At 40.9% G+C, this 18,135-nt stretch overlaps 1 protein-coding gene across 4 annotated transcripts in view; it reads left to right on the top strand.

The window, feature by feature from the left end:
- The window catches only part of gk (glycerol kinase), a 114,057-nt gene that overhangs the window by 46,974 nt on the left and 48,948 nt on the right, over window positions 1–18,135 (top strand). For all 4 annotated transcript variants that reach the window (XR_005945761.1, XM_041210593.1, XM_041210592.1 and 1 more), the window contains exons 8-12: window positions 5,678–5,744; window positions 14,195–14,230; window positions 15,312–15,379; window positions 16,669–16,711; window positions 16,978–17,058. Coding sequence is in view for 3 of the 4 variants with exons in the window: in XM_041210593.1 (XP_041066527.1) it covers window positions 5,678–5,744; window positions 14,195–14,230; window positions 15,312–15,379; window positions 16,669–16,711; window positions 16,978–17,058 (295 nt within the window). In the remaining variant the exon portion in view is untranslated. The remainder of the gene's footprint in view (window positions 1–5,677; window positions 5,745–14,194; window positions 14,231–15,311; window positions 15,380–16,668; window positions 16,712–16,977; window positions 17,059–18,135) is intronic.

Raw genomic sequence — 18,135 nt, 5'->3', positions numbered from 1 at the left:
ACTGCTGCACCTCCTTTCAGAAAAAACATGTCACAAAGTGTCCTGCAGACATCCAAGATCAGTGGATTGGCACCAGCTGGATCTGCTCATCACCAGACGTGACTCTTGGAGCAGCGCTCTCAACATGTGCAGTTACCACAGTGCTGACTGTGAAAAGGATCGCCCCAGTGTGCACCAGGATGAGGATGCAATTCTTGGAAGTTTTTTTATTCAAAGCGGAAATGCCATCCTTGCATCAACATTGGCCACCAGAGCTCACTAGAGAAAAACTATTAAGAAGTATTAGGAAAACTAATGAAATGAAAAAGTGACTAGTCCCTGGACCTGATGGCCTTCATCCTAGGGTATTAAAACAAGTAGCTGCAGTGATAATGGATGCATTGGTTGTAATCTTCCAAATTTTCTTAGATTCTGGAAAGATCCCAGCGATTCCAAAGATTGGAAAACCACAAATGTAACACATCTATTCAAGAAAGGAGTGGAGACAAAAAGCAGGAAACTATGGGCCAGTTAGCCTAACACCAGTCATTAAGAAAATGTTTGAATTCATTATTACAGGTGTAATGGCAGGATATATAGAAAGTTTTAAACAACTAGAGTCAACATGGTTTTGTGAAAAAGTATCAAGTGGGGTGGATAATGGGAAACCAGTAGATATGGTGTATTTGGATTTCCAAAAAGCATTCCATAAGGTGCCACATAAAAAGGTTACTACACAAGATAAGAGTTCATGGTATGGGTGGGGTGGGGGCGGGGTCGGGCGGGGTGGAGCGGTTGGCGTGTGGATACCTTACTAGCATGGATAGAGGATTGATCACCTAACAGGAAGCAGTGAGTCAGGATGAATAAGTCATTTTCAGGTTGGCAAGCTGTAACTAATGGAATGCCACAGGGATCAGTGCTGGGGCCTCACTATTTACAATCTATATTAATAACTTAGATGAAGGGGCTTGAGTGCATGGTTGCTAAATTTGCTGGTGACACAAAGATAGGAAAACAAGTTGCGAAGAGGACTGCAAAGGGATATAGATCGATTAAGTGAGTGAACAAAAATTTGTCAGGTGGAGTTTAAACAGAAAAATGGGAGTTTGTCCACATTGACATGGAGAATAGAAAAACAAAACAAAAACGGAGAGACTGCAGAGACCTGTGCTACAAAGGGATCTGGATGTCCTGGTACACGAATCACAAAAGTTAGCATGTAGATATCGCAAGTGATTGGGAAGACGAATGGAATGTTGGCCTTCATTGCAAGGGGAATGGAATATGAAAGTGGGGAAGTATTGCTACAGCTGTACAGGGCCTTTGTGAGATCATGTCTGGAGGACTGTCTACGGTTTTGGTCTCTTTACTTAAGGAAGGATATAATTGATTTGGAAGCAGTTCAGAGAAGGTTCACTCACTGATTCCTGGGATGAAATGGCCGGCTTATAAGGAAAGGTTGGACAGGTTGGGTCTCTACTCATTGGAGTTTAGAAGAATAAGAGGTGATCTTATTGAAACATAAGATTCTGAGGGGACTTGACATGGTGGATACTGGAAGGATGTTTCCCCTTGTGACGGAGTCTGGAGCTAGGGGACACAATTTAACAATAAGGGGTCTCCCATTTAAGATGGAGATGAGGAGAATATTTTTCTTTTAGAGGGTCATGAGTCTGTGGAACTCTGTTCTCCAGAGAGCAGTGGAGGCCAGGTCATTGAAACATACTTTAGACAGATTTTTGATCGACAAGGGAGGCTAGGATTATGGAGAGCAAGCAGGTAAGTGGAGTTAGGACCGCAATCAGATCAGCCATGGTCTTATTGAATGGCAGAGTAGTCGCAAAGGGCCAAATGGCCTATTCCTACTCCTATTTCTTACGTTCATCCTATCCAGATAAAAACCAACAGTTAGCCGACGCGATTGAACAGACTGTCTTCAGCATTTACACAGAGTGCAAAAGCGAAATGGAACATACTTCGTGACACCATTTACAATACCACGTTCTTAACATTGGGAAGCAAGTGTGGAAAAATGCTGACGGTTTCGAGACAGAGATCACTGTTATAGAACCTGTCATTGATGCCATGCGGTCAGCTCTCATTAATTACAAGAGATATCAGAATGAGAAGATTCTGAATGCACTAAGCGCCACTCAAACTGAAGTGCAATAGATGTCTAGGTGGTGTGCCACTGACCACTGGTTACAACATTGTCCGAATATCCAGATGTCCTTGACATAGGGAATGCTAGAGGCATGTATGAAGGGATCAAAAAGGCAACAGTCCATTAGCAAAGAAAACAGCTCCATTGAAAACAAGGGCAGGGGTGACGCTCACCAACTGCAATAAACAGTTGGAGAGATGGATGGAACTACCTTGAGTTGTACTCTTGAGAGAACACTATTACCAAGGAAGCTCTAGACACAGAAAGCCTGCCTGTCATGGCTGAGCTGGATATAGAATCCACAGTGGAGAAGCTTAGCAAAGCCATTGACTTGCTTGCCATGGGCAAAGCTCCAGGGTACTGATGTTATGCTGCCTGAACTTATCAAATACAGAAAACCAGAACTCCAGCATTTGGACAAACTTCTCTGCCTCTGCTGGAGGGAGGGGGCAGTGCCCCAGGATATGTGTGATACTGCACAAGAACATAGGTGACTGCAATCATTGCATTAACCATCAAGGCATCTCGCTGCTGAGCAACGTAGGGAAATTACTTGCCCATGTTGTCTTTGTCAGACTTCATGTCCTGGCTGAAAGCATTTACCCTGAATCCTAGTGCAGTTTCAGAACTGAAAGATCTACAATTGACATCCTCTCAGTCTGGCAGCATGAAGAGAAATGCAGTGAACAGAGGAGACCACTACTTATTGCCTTTATCAATTTCACGAAGACATTTGACCATGTGAGCAGAGGTGATCCATTTAAGCTGCTGCAGAAAATTGCCTGCCCACAGAAGCTGCTCAGTGCAATATCCTCTTTCCATGACAAAATGATGGTATGGTGAGCAACATCAGAACCCTTTGAGATCTGCAGTGGGGTCAAACAGGATTGTATAGTGGCATTGACATTTCTTGGCATGTTCTTCTCTCTGTTGCTGTCAGATGCCTTCAGATCATCTACAGAGAGCTCTATTTAAGTACGAGATCAGACAGGAAGCTGTTCAGTCTTGCTCACCTGAGGTCCAAGACAAAGATGCTCCAAGTACTCATCAAAGATTTGCTGTACGCTGACTATGTTGTGCTAGTATTCCAGGCCGAGGAACACTTTTTCAGCGGCAAATGAACAGACACTCACACCTGTAAAGAGTTTGGTTTGACCCTCATCAACAGGAAAACAAATGCCATGGTTCAGGATGTTGCCACACCACCACCTATCAGCATTGACAATGTGGTGCTGGAGGTTATTAATAGTTTCACATATCGAGGCTTCGTAATCATCAGAAAACTGTCACTTGATATTGAAATCAAAACACAGATCACAAAAGCTGCAGCCATTATGTTGAAGCTGAGTCAGAGAGTGTGGAACAACAGCAACCTGTCTGAGAACACCAGACTGCAAGTCTACCAAACCCGTGTCCTCAGCACACACTCTAGTGTTAAGATCTGGACAATATCCGCTAGGCAAGAGAAAAGTCTGAACAACATTTCTCCTCTGCTGTCTCGGACGTATTTTTTGCATCTCTTGGCAGGACTAGACCACTAATTCAGTGGTCCTGGGGCCGTTAAATTCCAACATACGTTCATTGCTAAGCCAGTGATGTCTGCACTGACTCAACCATGTTCATCGGATAACTGATTGCCGTACACCCAAAGATCTTCTGTGTGGTAAACTGGACACAGGGTCACGTCCTGCTGGGTGTCCATAGCTCCACTATGAGGACATCTGCAAGCAAGATATAAAGATGGTGGACATTGACATAACTGGGAGACAGTCGCAGACTGCTCACTGTTTGGAAGAGAGCAGAAACAAAAACCTCAGCTGGCTGAGATAAGGGCCCAGAGCAAACAGCGGCCAGCGAATCGTGCAGCTTCTCAGCCCACTGTCTTCCCCTGCAAAAAATGTGGCAGAGTATGCCATACCAGAGTGGAGATTCTGAGCCACACCAGGAAATGCATAACACAGGGTTGATGAACACAGCACAAACCATCGTCTTACGAGATGAAAGGCTGTCACCAAATTGATGAATGAGGTGTAAATAAATTTATGACCATACCCTTTTCATGATTATTGCTGAACAGCCTCACTGATCTTGAAAGCTAATTTTATATTTGTGGATTATCAAATTTCCCCATTATGATTGTTTTAAAGAGTTTTTTTTTGAATACAGGTCGAGTATCCTTTATCCAAAACCCTTGGGGTCGATTGCGTTTTGGTGTTCAGACATTTTCAGTTTTCGGACCTAGCATATATATGGTAGGCCTAGGCCAAATTACTTTACAAGAGCCTAAGCCTAGGCTAGCTGTAGTCTACAATAACTAGGTTGTTTCTCCATTTGCCACTCTCACACACGCTACTTCTTTCTTACCTGTTACCACTCATTACACCTGTAATATATTACATTGCCTTATTAACATACAAGTTAACTGCAAAATTGTTAGGAAGAAATTCACTCCACGTGCCATTTGCAACAGCTGATGTAAACAAACAAGCTGATGTAAAAAAAAGTGTTTGGTTTTTGGATCTGTTCAGCTTTCAGATAAAGGATACTTGACTGTAGTTTGTTTATGATATTTCAGCTTTCGCTTTAAACCGATCTGAATGTCCCAATCATTTCTTTCGCTCTCTGAAGTTCAGTGCATTTTATTTGCTAGTTTGCTGTTTGTGACAATACTTAAATGTAATTGGTTGTTTATCCTGGATGTCTGGAGATTCCCTTGACTTGGCACCAGATTCAAACCGGTGTTGTATAAGAGGAAATCCACCACACAGAGATTATTAGATCTTTGTGGACAGCTTTCTTCGAAGTCAGTGACAAGTGCTATCGCTTTCCTCTGACTACAAAATCCTGGCCCATATATCTTCCACTTTTTTAATATTTGCAGTAACCATTGTGCCATCAAAGAATCTAAAATGCCTTTTTGACTTTCTTTTGTTTGCATATGTTTGCATTTCTAACTTTGTTTCTTTTCAAAGTAATTAATTGTGTTAAAGGGTTTCTGAGGAATGTAATAAGGTTCGATTTGCAAGTGTTTAATTCATCTGTTGACTATTACTTATGAACACTGTAATTGACCTATGGGAAGAATGTGACTGTTTCAGTCATTATTTGGTAATCATTGCTAATTGGTCCCTAGTAATCACTTGACTGTAACAAAGAATGGTATCACATTAATAAATGATTTAATTGTGCAGTTCTTGTTGAAGTTTTGTGCTACAAAAAACACTTCAAAATGTTTGTACTTCAGTCCTACTTAAAATGTTTAAATAGCTACAGTATAATGACAGTTATTCCATAGGGACAATTTTTCAATTGAAACAACCTAGTTATTGTAGACTACAGCTAGCCTAGGCTTAGGCTCTTGTTTTAAAGATGAAGTAGAGATATCCATGGAGCATTGTATTATCTCTAAATGTTAACATATGGAAACTTCTGTATTTTCTTTTGTTGGGTGCAGAGTTGTGCTCCAAATATCAAATGTTTAATTGGATCTTTGATTTTTCTGGCATGTGTTTGCTTTGTTTGCTATTCTAGATTCTTTGACATTCCAATGAGTATTCTCCCAGAAGTAAAAAGTTCATCAGAAATTTATGGATTAATGGTGAGCCAATCCAAATTATTTGTACATTAGTAGTATTATTGATGGTAATATAAGCTCCTGATTCATTGTGCTAAGTGTGAGCTCTTGGCAGAGTTACTCACACTCTTGACTTTTTTTATCGTTGCTGTAAAATTTGCCCAAATTCATGTAGGCAAACCTGATCAATAAATGGTATTCTTGTATTTTGTACCTGGGCAATGAGAGGAAACAATAGTGCTGAGCCCTAGCTTTGATCCAGACCTAGAATCCCAGGCAGTAACTTTATTCAAGTCTTGCTGACAGCCACCAGTCTGAGCAAGTATGATAGTGAGCTTCACCTAGTACAGGATAATCACTTGAGTCCTTTTCATACAAGAGATTCTAAGGGGTGGATTTTTACTCTGATGGGAGGAAGAAGGGGGCTGGATTGAGATTAGGAAACCCAGACAGGCCCTGACTAATTTCATGACAGGACCTTATGAACAATTTTTTTGTCCCCATTTCTTGGCTGCATCCATCCAAACAGATGGAACGGTTGTTTGGCTGGCTATTGGAAAGTCTTTGCCATCAGGCCGCAAATAGGGAGCAAAGAGGAGGAGGCTGGGGGTGAGGGTTGGGGTGCTAGAGGCTGGGGAGGGCTTGGGAGATCAGAAGCGAAGCTGGGGCGTGTGAAATTAGAGGTCTGGAGCATGAGTTTGGAGGTTTCATGGAGGTGGCTGTCTTATTGTGGTGGAGCTGGCAAGAAAGGTACACTGAATCCAGCAGGTAAGTGGAAAGGCAGTTAGCTCCTGGATCCAGCAGTCCTCACCTTCCTTTAGCTGCCAGGTTTCCAAAGAGCGGAAAAACCTGAGCAGCCAGAACTAACTGCAGTCATGGATCAATTTGATTCTTTCCTTCTTTCCTATCTTTTCTGTCTTTTCTTTTATAGAGCTTTGAACACATCCACAAATCTGCATTTTCTTGCAGGCTCAGGAGTTTAACTCCACTGGGCATCTTTTATCCTTGACAGGTTCCCTGCCTGGAAGTCAGCCTAATGAACAGGTTTGACTTCCATTTAGGCGGGAAGTACTCTGACCTTAGATCAGAGGAAATAACTCTTAACCTGCATGGTTGTCCAATCCCAAGCCCCAGGGGCCTTTGATTTTGGGGGCGTGTAACTTGTGGAGCTGGGGTCCCCATTCTGGTTCGGAAGCAGTGCTGTAAAGGCTGTTAAACCTTCTCCCTGAAGCTGATTTCTTGCTTCAGCTGCTGGGTTTCCTGAGGCCTTGGAAGCCATTTGCATGCTTTAAAACCTGCAAATCAGATTGCATCAGAGGCCGCCATCCTCATTAGCATCTAAAGTGCTAACCTGCCTCCTGGGAGTGGTTTGGTTGCCTGAACCTTGTCCTGCAGTTATAAAACCCAGAAGCCAGTGGGTTAGAGCTGGCTTCTTTTTTTGTTGACTGTGGAATTAGCGGGTTCTTTTTAATTTCAGATATGTTCCGTATAGTAGAAATTTCTCTGACCACTGACTTCATTGACATTTTATTGTCACATGGATTTCAGAGGGAACATTCTGGCTTCTCAGGCCATTTCTTGAATAACAGTACTGTGGTGGAATAAAACAGGTCTCTGCACTTCATTGTGCCATTTCCTCAGCAATGGCTTTGCTCATCTTGTCCTTTAAGTACTCAACGTTCTGCCACTCAGACTTCAACCCTAGCCAATCATAGTACAGAACCACTCAGCCAGCCATACACAGTCTCAACACCACAGAGACACTTGGCCTGGTCTCCAAGAGCAGTTTGCAATGCTTCACGCATGCCACTACCCAACGAACTTGGCTTCTTCTTAGTTATTGAGGTCCAGGACTCCAGGCAGTGAGTTGGTAAATAGGGACCACTTTAGTCGGAGCACTCGAGTTGGGCTGTAGTGTTGATACGGACCAACTTCAGCTTGTCGTTTTCGCCTTTGATACACTTGGAACTTTTCCAATTTAACCTTCCACGTGCCTCCCCGTGTTAAAATTGCCCCATTATGTCCAAGTCAGAGCAACACGGATTTATTGGAATAGTAGCAAGGGTGAGGAACGTCTGTCATGTGCATTGACTGGAGGGGTTGAATTTTTCATTTAATGTCAAGACCCCAACATCAGAATCAAATGTGACATCCCAACTCTGCAACATGTCGGGAATAGCCAGCTGACACGATTTTTGTAGGACTGGCCTATCAGTGACCAGATGGCAGGCTTACCATCCAATGAAGAATGGTGGGTAGGCTCCAAACGCCGGATGGACATTAGGAGATCCTCTAACAGTGAAAAAGTGGCACCCTACCATTACACATGAGTGAGTGCTTCAAGGTGGATTTTAAAATTTATGAAAGCAAAAATGGCCACATCTGCCTGAATGGCTATGACCATTTTTCATCATTGGCATCAGGAAGTTTCTAAAAGCAATCCAAGCATTAACATCCCCTGAGTCTACCACTGGGAGACTGCCTCCTTTCTCTAGCCATGTTTTGGCCACTGCAGGAGATTCACCTGTCGACTAGAAACTTCTCACCAATGCAGAAGAAAGGACCCTTAATTGATCGAACAGCCTAGGTTGGTAGCCATTTCAGACCTGAACTGGCCTCCTGGAAAATGGTTGGGAGTCTGGACCGTGGAATTGGTACCGTGGCCGGCAATGGAAAATTCCGGTCTGTGCACCCCGTTTCTGCCCCATCTCGCCATGAAAATCCTTCCCACAGGATTTGGGATTGTCCCTCTTGAAGCAGAGACAGTTAAGGGGAGTTTTAATTCAAAGTCATGTAGGGTTATTGTGGTAACTGAAACAGCTGCTGCTGGCTGAAGGGTCAGTAACTTGTGGACACACATTTAAGATAATTGGCAAAAGAGCCAAAGGTGAGAAGAGGTGAAGTTTTGTTATGCACTGAGTTACTCTAATCTTGAATGCACTACCTGAAAGGGTGGTGAAAACAGTTTCAACAAGAACTTTAAAAAGGAAATTTGAAGGAAAAGGCTGCAGGGATCTGGGGAAGAAGCAGGCGAATGGGTCTAACTGACTCACTGTTTTAAAGAGTTGGCACTGACGTGGGCTGAATGATGGCTTTCTGTGCTGTATTATTCAATCAGTCTAAAAATGAAAATCTGCATTTACATACTTTTTGGCTTTGGAAAAGTTCTGTTTTTTCAGATTATCTGTTGTCTTCCTTTTCTCTTTAACCCTCCACCAAGACTTTTTTTTCTGTTCCATTCTTTATCTGAGTATTGCCCATATTACATAGAAGAGAGGATACAAATTTGCTATGATAGCCTCTGTCTCACCCTGTTAAAAGATAGCCATACTGAAATCTTAAATCTTCATAACCGTAAAAAGTTTCTCCTTTTCAATCCTAACATTGAATTTGCCCATATTATGATCGCTGTTTATTAATTTTTTCCTTACTGTTAGATGATTAACTAAACTCATTACTAAATTTAATATGGTTTGATATACCCTGCTCTTCCAAATCTGTATGAAAATTAAAGTCTACAGTTTAAAAAACTTTACCTTTTCCTCCAAGTCTCTCTAACCTCTGAATTACTGTACATTTAGCAGAAGCTTGCGAAACAGCCTCAGAAACGCCTCCAGTATGTCTGCATGAGTTTGCTGCATCCAGCCCTTAAAGTTGATAGTTGAGCTGGCCTGTCATTCTAACTTTAAAATCTCTTTCGGACTGTTGCCTTACAAGGGGGTATTTGGGAGTCTGGTTAGGTAGGAATTTTAGTAAATACTATAGTATAAAATAACTGGAGTCTTATGTGTGTTTGACAGCTTTTCTTTTGTTAATAAGTACTTCAATTTAGTTTTTAAAGATCTCTAAAGATCACCGTGGACTAATTACTACTGAATTCAATACACGCATCTCAAAATAAATACAAATTGCAGAACCATTGTGATTGTGGAACCAAGTTTCCCTCATGGATTTGGGTCCGCCTGGCACACACCATCTGCCGCATCATAAGAAATTAGGGGCTCTTTGCAGGATGTTTTAAATTCTTTGATTGGTTTGGAGTTGGTGAATTTTAAGGTTACGAGCAAAAGAAGCACTTTGAATTCAGCAGTTGGCGTAAATGGTGAGACTGCAAACATGGCTGTAACCATGGCTAAAACTTTTTTGGAAGTAGAGGATACAACTCTGATTGGGTTACAACAAGTATCTAAGGGGGAAGTTTACTGGGTTGGTGGATAGGTTGCAGTTGAGGTTACCTGTAGGGGCAGAGAAAGCAGACATAGTTGAAGTGATAGCACAGCATTTAAATTTGGAAGTGATACCTGATACTGGTGAGTCACAGCTGGAGGTACTGAGACTTCAGTTACAAATGAAGAAGCTTGAATTTGAACAAGCAATGGAAATGAAAAAACTTTAACGAGAGGCAACAGAAAAAGAAAGGGCATTCCAAAGAGAACTGACACAAAGGCAGGAGTGAGAGAAAACAGACAGGAAAGGGAATTTGAAATGGTGAGGTTAGAAAAGAAAGAAAAAGGAGATGAGAGAGCAAGAGACAGAGTACCAACTTAAAAAGCTGGAAATTGAAAAAGAGATCTCAAGTGCTGAGGGTAGACCTGACACTGGAAAATTGAGGTGTTTTCATTGTAATAAAGTTGGGCACACAAAGTCAATGCAGTGGAAATTACAGGGAAGATCTGTTGTGATTATTGGGATGCAAAAAAGTCCTGTAAGTAAAAGTACTGTGGCTTGTGAGGTTCAGACACATGAAAAACCAGTGGTTTGTATATGGGTAAAGCAGGAGGAATCAGTGATAGGTAAAGAAGTGGGAATGTGTTCATAATTTACCCAAGGGAATTCTGAGGAGCAGGTTGCAGAAATGTTTAAAGATTTTGTTTGTGACAGGGAAATCTTTCCATGTGTACAGGGTGGAGCAGGTAGAGATATTCAAATTTTAATACACACAGTATTAATGTTATGGTGTAGTGATATTTGTTGTTCAGAGGGAGTTTTGCAGGAACAGGTGATAATAAGTTGGGTTCATGGATATTCTAAACATACTCTATTGTGGAGGTTAATTTAAAGAATAAGTGGAAAACTGGTGAGGTGATTGTTGGAGTAGAGGGAACATTGCCTGTTGGAGGGATTCAATTATTTTAGGTAATGATATAGCAGGGTCACAGAAGTGGGTGATGCTTACTGCAGTTGAACAGCCTGTGGAGGTGTATTCAACAGAAAGAGCATCCTGGTTTGTTTCCAGACTGTGTGGTAACACAATTACAAGCTCACAAGCTGAAGTAGGAAGAAGAGGAAGTTATAAGGCAGGGAAAAGATGTTGAAGTCCAATTAGCTAACACCGTGTTTGATAAGATTGTTCAGAAAGAAAGACTGGAAGAGAATATAGCTGAGGTATTTAGCTCTAGGCAGTTGGTAGCATTACAGAAAAAGGATCCACAAATAAAACAACTTTATCAGACAGCTTACTCAGTAACAGAGGCAGAGTATATTCCATAATGTTACTGCCTTAGGGGTAAGGTGTTAATGAGAAAGTGGCAATTGTATCAGGTTTCAGCAGGTGAAAAATGGATGGAAGTGTATCAGATTGTTATACTGTCTGGATATAGAAATGAAATACTGAGAGTAGCTCATGAAAATCCAATAGGGAGACATTTAGGAATTAGAGGAACACAGGCAACAATACAAAAACATTTTTATTGGCCTAGATTGCGTAGCGATGTGGTCAAGTTTCGTAGAACATGTCGGGTGGTAGGGAAACCACAAGCAGTGATCAAGCCTTTAATTCCAATTCAAGCATTAGAGGAACCTTTTACTCGGGTCATGATTGATTGTGTAGAACCCCTCCCTAAGACTAAAAGTCGAAATCAGTGCTAGCTGACAATAATGGATGTGTCTACAAGGCTCCCTGAAGCAATACCTTTGAGAAATGTTACAACAAAGAGAATTGTGGAAAAGTTGACTAAATTTTTTACGAGATATGGTTTACCAAAAGAAATACAATCAGACCAGGGTTCAGATTTCATGTCACAGCTGTTTAAGGAAGTAATGAACAGTTTAGGGATAAAACAGTCAACAGCTTCCCATCCTGAATCACAAGGGGCTTTGGAAAGATGGCATCAAACTTTAAAAACCATGATGAGGGCATATAGTTAGGACTATCTACAGGATTGGGATAGGGGAATTCTATTCTTATTATTTGATATTAGGGATGCTCCCAATGCATCGACTGGATTTAGTCCTTTTGAATTAGTCTATGGTCATGAGGTAAGGGGACCACTTAAGGTTGATTCGTGAAAAATTGGTGGGTCAAAATTCAGAAACTACTTGCCTGGGTTATGTATCAAGCTTCAGAGAAATATTGAACAGAGCTTGTGAGTTAGCTAGAGCGCATTTAAAGATATCACAGCAAATGATGAAAGTGAAAGGTAGATAAGAGAGCCACAGCTCATAGTTTTGATGTTGGGGAAAAGTGTTAGATCTGTTATCAGTACTGGGTGACTCGTTAAAGGCAAGATTTAATGGGCCTTACAGGATTGAAAGGAAACTGAGCAAAGTGAATTATTTAATAAATACTCCAGATGGAAGAAAGAAGCAGACGGTGTGTCATGTAAATATGCCTTTGTCAGGGAAGAGGACCAAAAGGGAGGCATTAGGGATGAAAGATAAAGAAGGAGAGGTAGAAATGAAAGATTCTGAAATTGATTTTCCTCTAATCAAATTGGATAATGAAGGAGTACTTAAAAATTTATATGTAATATTGAGTTACCTTTCAGACAGTGTCAGTGATTTGGAGAAACTAATGCAGTCACACAAAGCTATTTGTGGGAATAAGCTGGGAAGGACAAACTTAGCTACACGTTATGTAAATGTGGAAGGTTCAGTTTCCATAAGCGAACATCCTTATAGATTAAGTCCAGCAAAGTTATCACAAGTACAGAAATAAATTGAATTTATGCTTCAAAATGACATCATTGAGTCTAGTTGCAGTAACTGGAGTTCACCTATTGTACCGAAACCGGATGGAATACAAAGAGTAAAGAGTGTGTTTGGACTTTGGAAAGGTTAATGCAGTGACAAAAGCGGATTCACATCCTATACCATGGCTGGGAGATTGCATTGAGAAAGTGGGACAATCAAAGCTTATCACAAAGATTGACTTGCTGAGAGGAAATTGCAAGTACCGTTATCGGAGAGAGCAAAGAAGATATCGGCTTTTGTGATGCCAGATGGATTATATCGGTTTAAAGTCATGTCATTTGGTATGAAAAATGCACTAGCAACACTTCAAAGACTGACAAAGTAATTGCTTTGACTTTCACTTCTCTTGGAGTCACCTTACCACGTCCAATGGTATTACCTAGGTGTGTAACTTGCGTTTTTGCAAATTCACTTTGAGCCAAGCTCATCACCAAATTAGCTCCTTGTAGTCAATTAAATAATTGCCTAAGCAATTGTGCTGTTTGTATTGGCAACTTGATAGTTTTCAGTCAAACATTGGAGGAGCATTTGCAATGTCTGGAAGAATTATTTAATCGTTGGAGAGCAGGGGGTGGGGCCTGCTCGCCGACGCGCAAAATGACGCGGGATGACGTCGGGGGGGAGCCCTTTTCCCTCAAGTACTAAGGTCGTAAAATGGCCCCCCCGTTGCGCGTTCACCTTCCCCTGGTGCTCCCCATCCAACGTGGATTGCTACAGTTGCTGTGCATTTTATAAATGAAGAGATTTCTATGAGGTTATCTGGCATGCATCACAGCCAAATAATATGGGAAATATGCTTTGTTGGGTGTATGAATGGAGCTCTCAGACTGGTGGAGACACACCTGAACATCTGCTTCAGCATCCCTGTGGTGTGCTCACTAATGATCCAATATGACAGTGCGAACACATTACTTAATGCTAATCACAATGAATTTCATTGTTTCATGTGTTTTTCTTATTCTGGTAACTGGAAAATCTATGATTTGGCACAAGTTCTTGACAGGTGCAGGGACTAAATTCGAGGCTTTCATCTATTTGGTTTAATGTGTCTTTTTGAAAAATTGTATGTATTTTTATGGGGGGAGGATTGGCATTAGGTAATGAAGTTTTAGTTTGGCCAGTATTTGTTAGAAACACAACTGATCTAACCTTATGACTCACCAATAATAACGAGCAATAATGTATGTTGGCACTGAATTTACCAAATAGAACCACATTAACAACATCCGAGAGGAGAAATTACATTTTTCAGGATGATTATGGAGCAAAGGGTTGTAAGGAAAATTATATTAGAATTCTGATATATTATTTTATATATATTTATATATAGCTGATATATTTTATATCTATATATATGCTATGTATTATATATATATATATTGAAAAATGTTCGAGAATATAGATCTTAAATATAGTTCCTAATTATTCTTAAAATGCAGAAACTATTTAAAATGTGAGCTACCACTGACATATACCTAATATTTCTTTCCTATTTTTAATAGCGATGCGGGACACTAATTAAAGTACCAATTTCAGGTGTAAGTATATTTTGTTTGTGAATGTGTATTCTTCTGTATAGCTGCAGCATAACTTACAGCCCTTGCATTCTAATACTCTAAGCATGAAGCTTTCATTAGACAGGACATACCTGGGCAATTTCTGGAGCACAAATCTTCAGTACTACTGCTGTAATGTTGTCAGGGCACATAGCCAATACCTCCAGCTGTTTCTTGATATATCTTGATATATTGGCTGAAGACTGGCATCATTAATGCTGGGGACCTCAAGAGGAGGCTGAGATGGGTGATCCACTTGGCACTTCTAGCTGAAGATAGTTGCAAATGCTTCAGCCTTTTGCACAAATGTCCATGGTCTCCACCATTAAGGATGGGAGATTTGTAGAACCTCCTCCTCCAGTTTTGTAATAGTCAAGGTTAAGGGGTGACTCTGATTAAAATTTTGAAGGTATTGATGAGATCTGATAGGTTAGATAGAGAGAAACTATTTCTGCTGGTTGGCAATTCTAGGACTTGGGGACATAGCCTTAAAAATTAGAGCCAGACCTTTCACTCAAAGGAAGATAGAAGTTTGGAACTCTATCACAAACGGCATTTGATGTTTGGGGCAATTGTTAATTCTGCATCTAAAGTTGATAGACATTTGTTAACCAGAAGTATTAAGGTATATGGGGCAAAGACTTGTACATGGGCTTAGATCACGGATCAGCTGTGATCTCATTGAGTGGTGGAATTGATTCGAAGGGCTAATTGGCCTATTCCTATTTCCATGTTTTTGTATCTTACTGTTGCCCCATTTTTCATGTGGTTCTATTAATTCTGTTCTATGTGCATATGCTTAAATGACAAAACTTTCAAAAAGATGAGGAGAACTTAACCTGTAGAAAAAAGCCAATTATTATAAACTATAGGTGGCTGAGCTGCTGTACCATCAAGTTGTAACATAATTTCATAATTGAGAAAAATTCGTGAGCTGCTGTTGTAATTTACTCCTCATTTTGATGTAACTATTTTATACTACCCTCCAAACAATATTTTCTATTTGCAATGTAATACCATTCAAAGAAAGTAATTGCACTTACATTTGTGTGCCATCTTTCAGTGTTTAGGTGATCAGTCTGCTGCTTTGGTTGGACAAATGTGTTTTGAGCCAGGACAATCAAAAAATACGTAAGTTTGAACTTTCAAGGAACTCCTTTACAACTCAGTACAGGTTCATGAGGGATGCATGATGTTTAAATAGGTTTTCATAGAAGAAGCATTCAATGCCCCAGCTGCCTTTTGTTTGGCAGTGGTAGAATATGTACAATTACAATAGTGGTGTTTTTGTATTCAGCCAGATCCTGCTACAGCAGAGTTATTCACAGCGCGTGCCATTAGTTAAACTTTTTCTGCATCCTTCAGCTCAGATTTTTTTGTGGTGTAACCTGCTGGGATTGCAGCTGATGATGGCAAGGGCATTTGGGGCCTCAGTGAACAGTGTGGCCATCAATATCTCTCCGTAACCAATGAGAATTAAGGAATAAGAAAGGAATGATGGTGAAGGGACTGAATTTTTAAACTCTTTTTATTGGAATGTGGGTGTCACTGGCTAGGCCAGCATTTGTTGTCCAATCCTAATTGCCCTTGAGAAGGCAGTGGTGAACCACCACTGCAGTCCACAGCGCTAGTAGAGACAAAGGTTCAGCTATGTGCTTCCTGTCGGGCAGGCCACTGGGCGGGCCTTAATTGGTCCGCCCACTCAAAATGGCGGCGGGCCCCGTTTCAGTGGTGGGGTTCGGCTGCCCACCCGCCCGCCAGCCAAGGGCTAAATTCTGCCCTGAGTCAGATGTGTGCCCGCCGACCTGTCAACGGCTTATTGAGGCCATTAATAAACCAATTTAGGTAATTGGCAGGGCTGCCGTCCAACCTTAAGAAAAAGCATGAAACCTCATCCATGGGCGGGACGAGGTTTCATGAGGGTTTTAAAATATTTAGTAACGGTTTCAGTAAAAGTGATGGACATGTCCCAACTCATGTGACAGTGTCACATGACGGGACATGTCAGGGAAATTTTTTAAACATTTGTCTTAAAAGTTTTAATTCCAAGGCAATCTCCCTGAGGCAGCACTTGGCCTCAGGGAGATCAGTGCACTCTTTCATGCGCATGCGTGAAAGAGTGCACTCCCGGCTGAGGGAATCCATCCCCCCGCCCGGATAGGGAGCGCATAGTGTTTCCTGGCAAACGTCACACTGGGCAGGCTTTAATTGGCCCACCCACACAAAATGGCGATGCGCTCTCAATCGGGGGCGCCGATCGGAGGCGCGCCTGCCCGTGTCTGCTCCTGCACTTCCCCCGCAATAGGGCGGAAAATTTTTCCCGATGATTATATTATGCTATGTCAATACATTGGCATTGTTGATTCCTGTGTACTAATTTATTTCATTTTAGCATAAGTATATCCCTTTTTCCATTTTAGATACGGAACAGGTTGTTTCCTCCTGTCTAACACAGGCGAGAAGGTTAGTATGTCTCTGTTTTAAAGTCTTGGATTTGGGCAGAAGTAAAGCACATTTTTTCCTATGTAAAATTGAGAGCAATTTTGAAGAAAATATTAAACTACTGAGCATTATGCTGCTCAAACTAGTGGCTAAAAGCTGGTGTATTCAGTCTGTAATACTCTTCATAACTATACATTTCTTTGCTATGTCCAAACCTCTATACAAATTTCAACATGATGTTATTTTACACCTTTTTACAGTTAAACTAACAAGCTTGTTCTTCACAGCCTGTGATATCTAAATATGGCCTTCTGACAACATTAGCGTATAAACTGGGCAAGAACAACCCTGCAATTTATGCACTAGAGGCAAGTTTTGTTTTTATGAAGCTTATGGTTGTAGAACTTAGTTTTATATTTTTCACATGCATAGTATTACGTTGAACGTGCATCACAAAAACAGGTCATTCAACCCAAATCATCCATGTTAGTGTTTATATTCCAAATAATCTCCTAACCCCTTGTCATCTAACCCCATCAGCAATACTGTCTGTCCTTTCTTCCTTGTATTTGCGTAGCTTTCCTTAAATGCGCCTGTGCTAATTGCCTCAACTGCTCTTAGTGATGTCGAGTTCTGTCTTCTAACCACTCTCTGGAGAAAAGTTTGTTCTAAATTCTTTATTGGATTTTTTAGTGACTGTCTCATTTATACTGCTAGTTTTGGTCTCCTCATATGTGAAAATACCTTATTGACGTTTACCCTTTCAAACCACTTCATACTCTTAAAAACCTATCAGGTCACTGTCAGCCTTTTCTTACCTAAATAAGAAACGCCAGCTTGTCCAATCCTTCCTGACAGGTATAACCTCTCCGCGCTTGTAGTATGCTTGGAAGTATTTTTTTTGCATCTTCCCCCTGGGCTCCTAATCTTTTTATAATATGGAGACCAGAACTATGCAGAGTACATAAAATATAGTCTAAATCATGTTGATATAAGGTTAACATAGCTTCTCTGCTGTTCAATTCTCTTCTTCTAGAAATAAAACCCAGGGCTTTGTTTTTCTTTCATGGTCTCATTAACCTGTGTTACTGTTCCCAGTGATATGTTTCTGTATCCCTAGATCCCTTTCCTCCTCTATCCCAATTAAAACATGTTTTTCTCAAGGAATATGTGGACTCCTCATTCTTCCTGCCAAAATACACCACTTCACACTTAGTTATATTGAAATGAGTTTGCCAATTATATAACTGTTTTGCATCTAATGTTGCTTTGTGTAAATGTAATCTGATGTGCCCCTTTCATAACTGGAAGCATAACTAATAACATAATGGATGATCTCAGGAATTTAGTTGATTTCGGAAAAGCAGAAGGCTGGGGTTTATTTGAGATACTGGTGACTGCTCGTGTGCTTTGTGGCATACCAATCCTCATATTGATATATTGGG

The sequence above is a fragment of the Carcharodon carcharias genome, chromosome 18 (genome assembly GCF_017639515.1).
Source record: "Carcharodon carcharias isolate sCarCar2 chromosome 18, sCarCar2.pri, whole genome shotgun sequence".
Taxonomy (NCBI): Eukaryota; Metazoa; Chordata; class Chondrichthyes; order Lamniformes; family Lamnidae; genus Carcharodon; species Carcharodon carcharias.
This window is presented reverse-complemented; position numbering and strand designations above follow the sequence as displayed.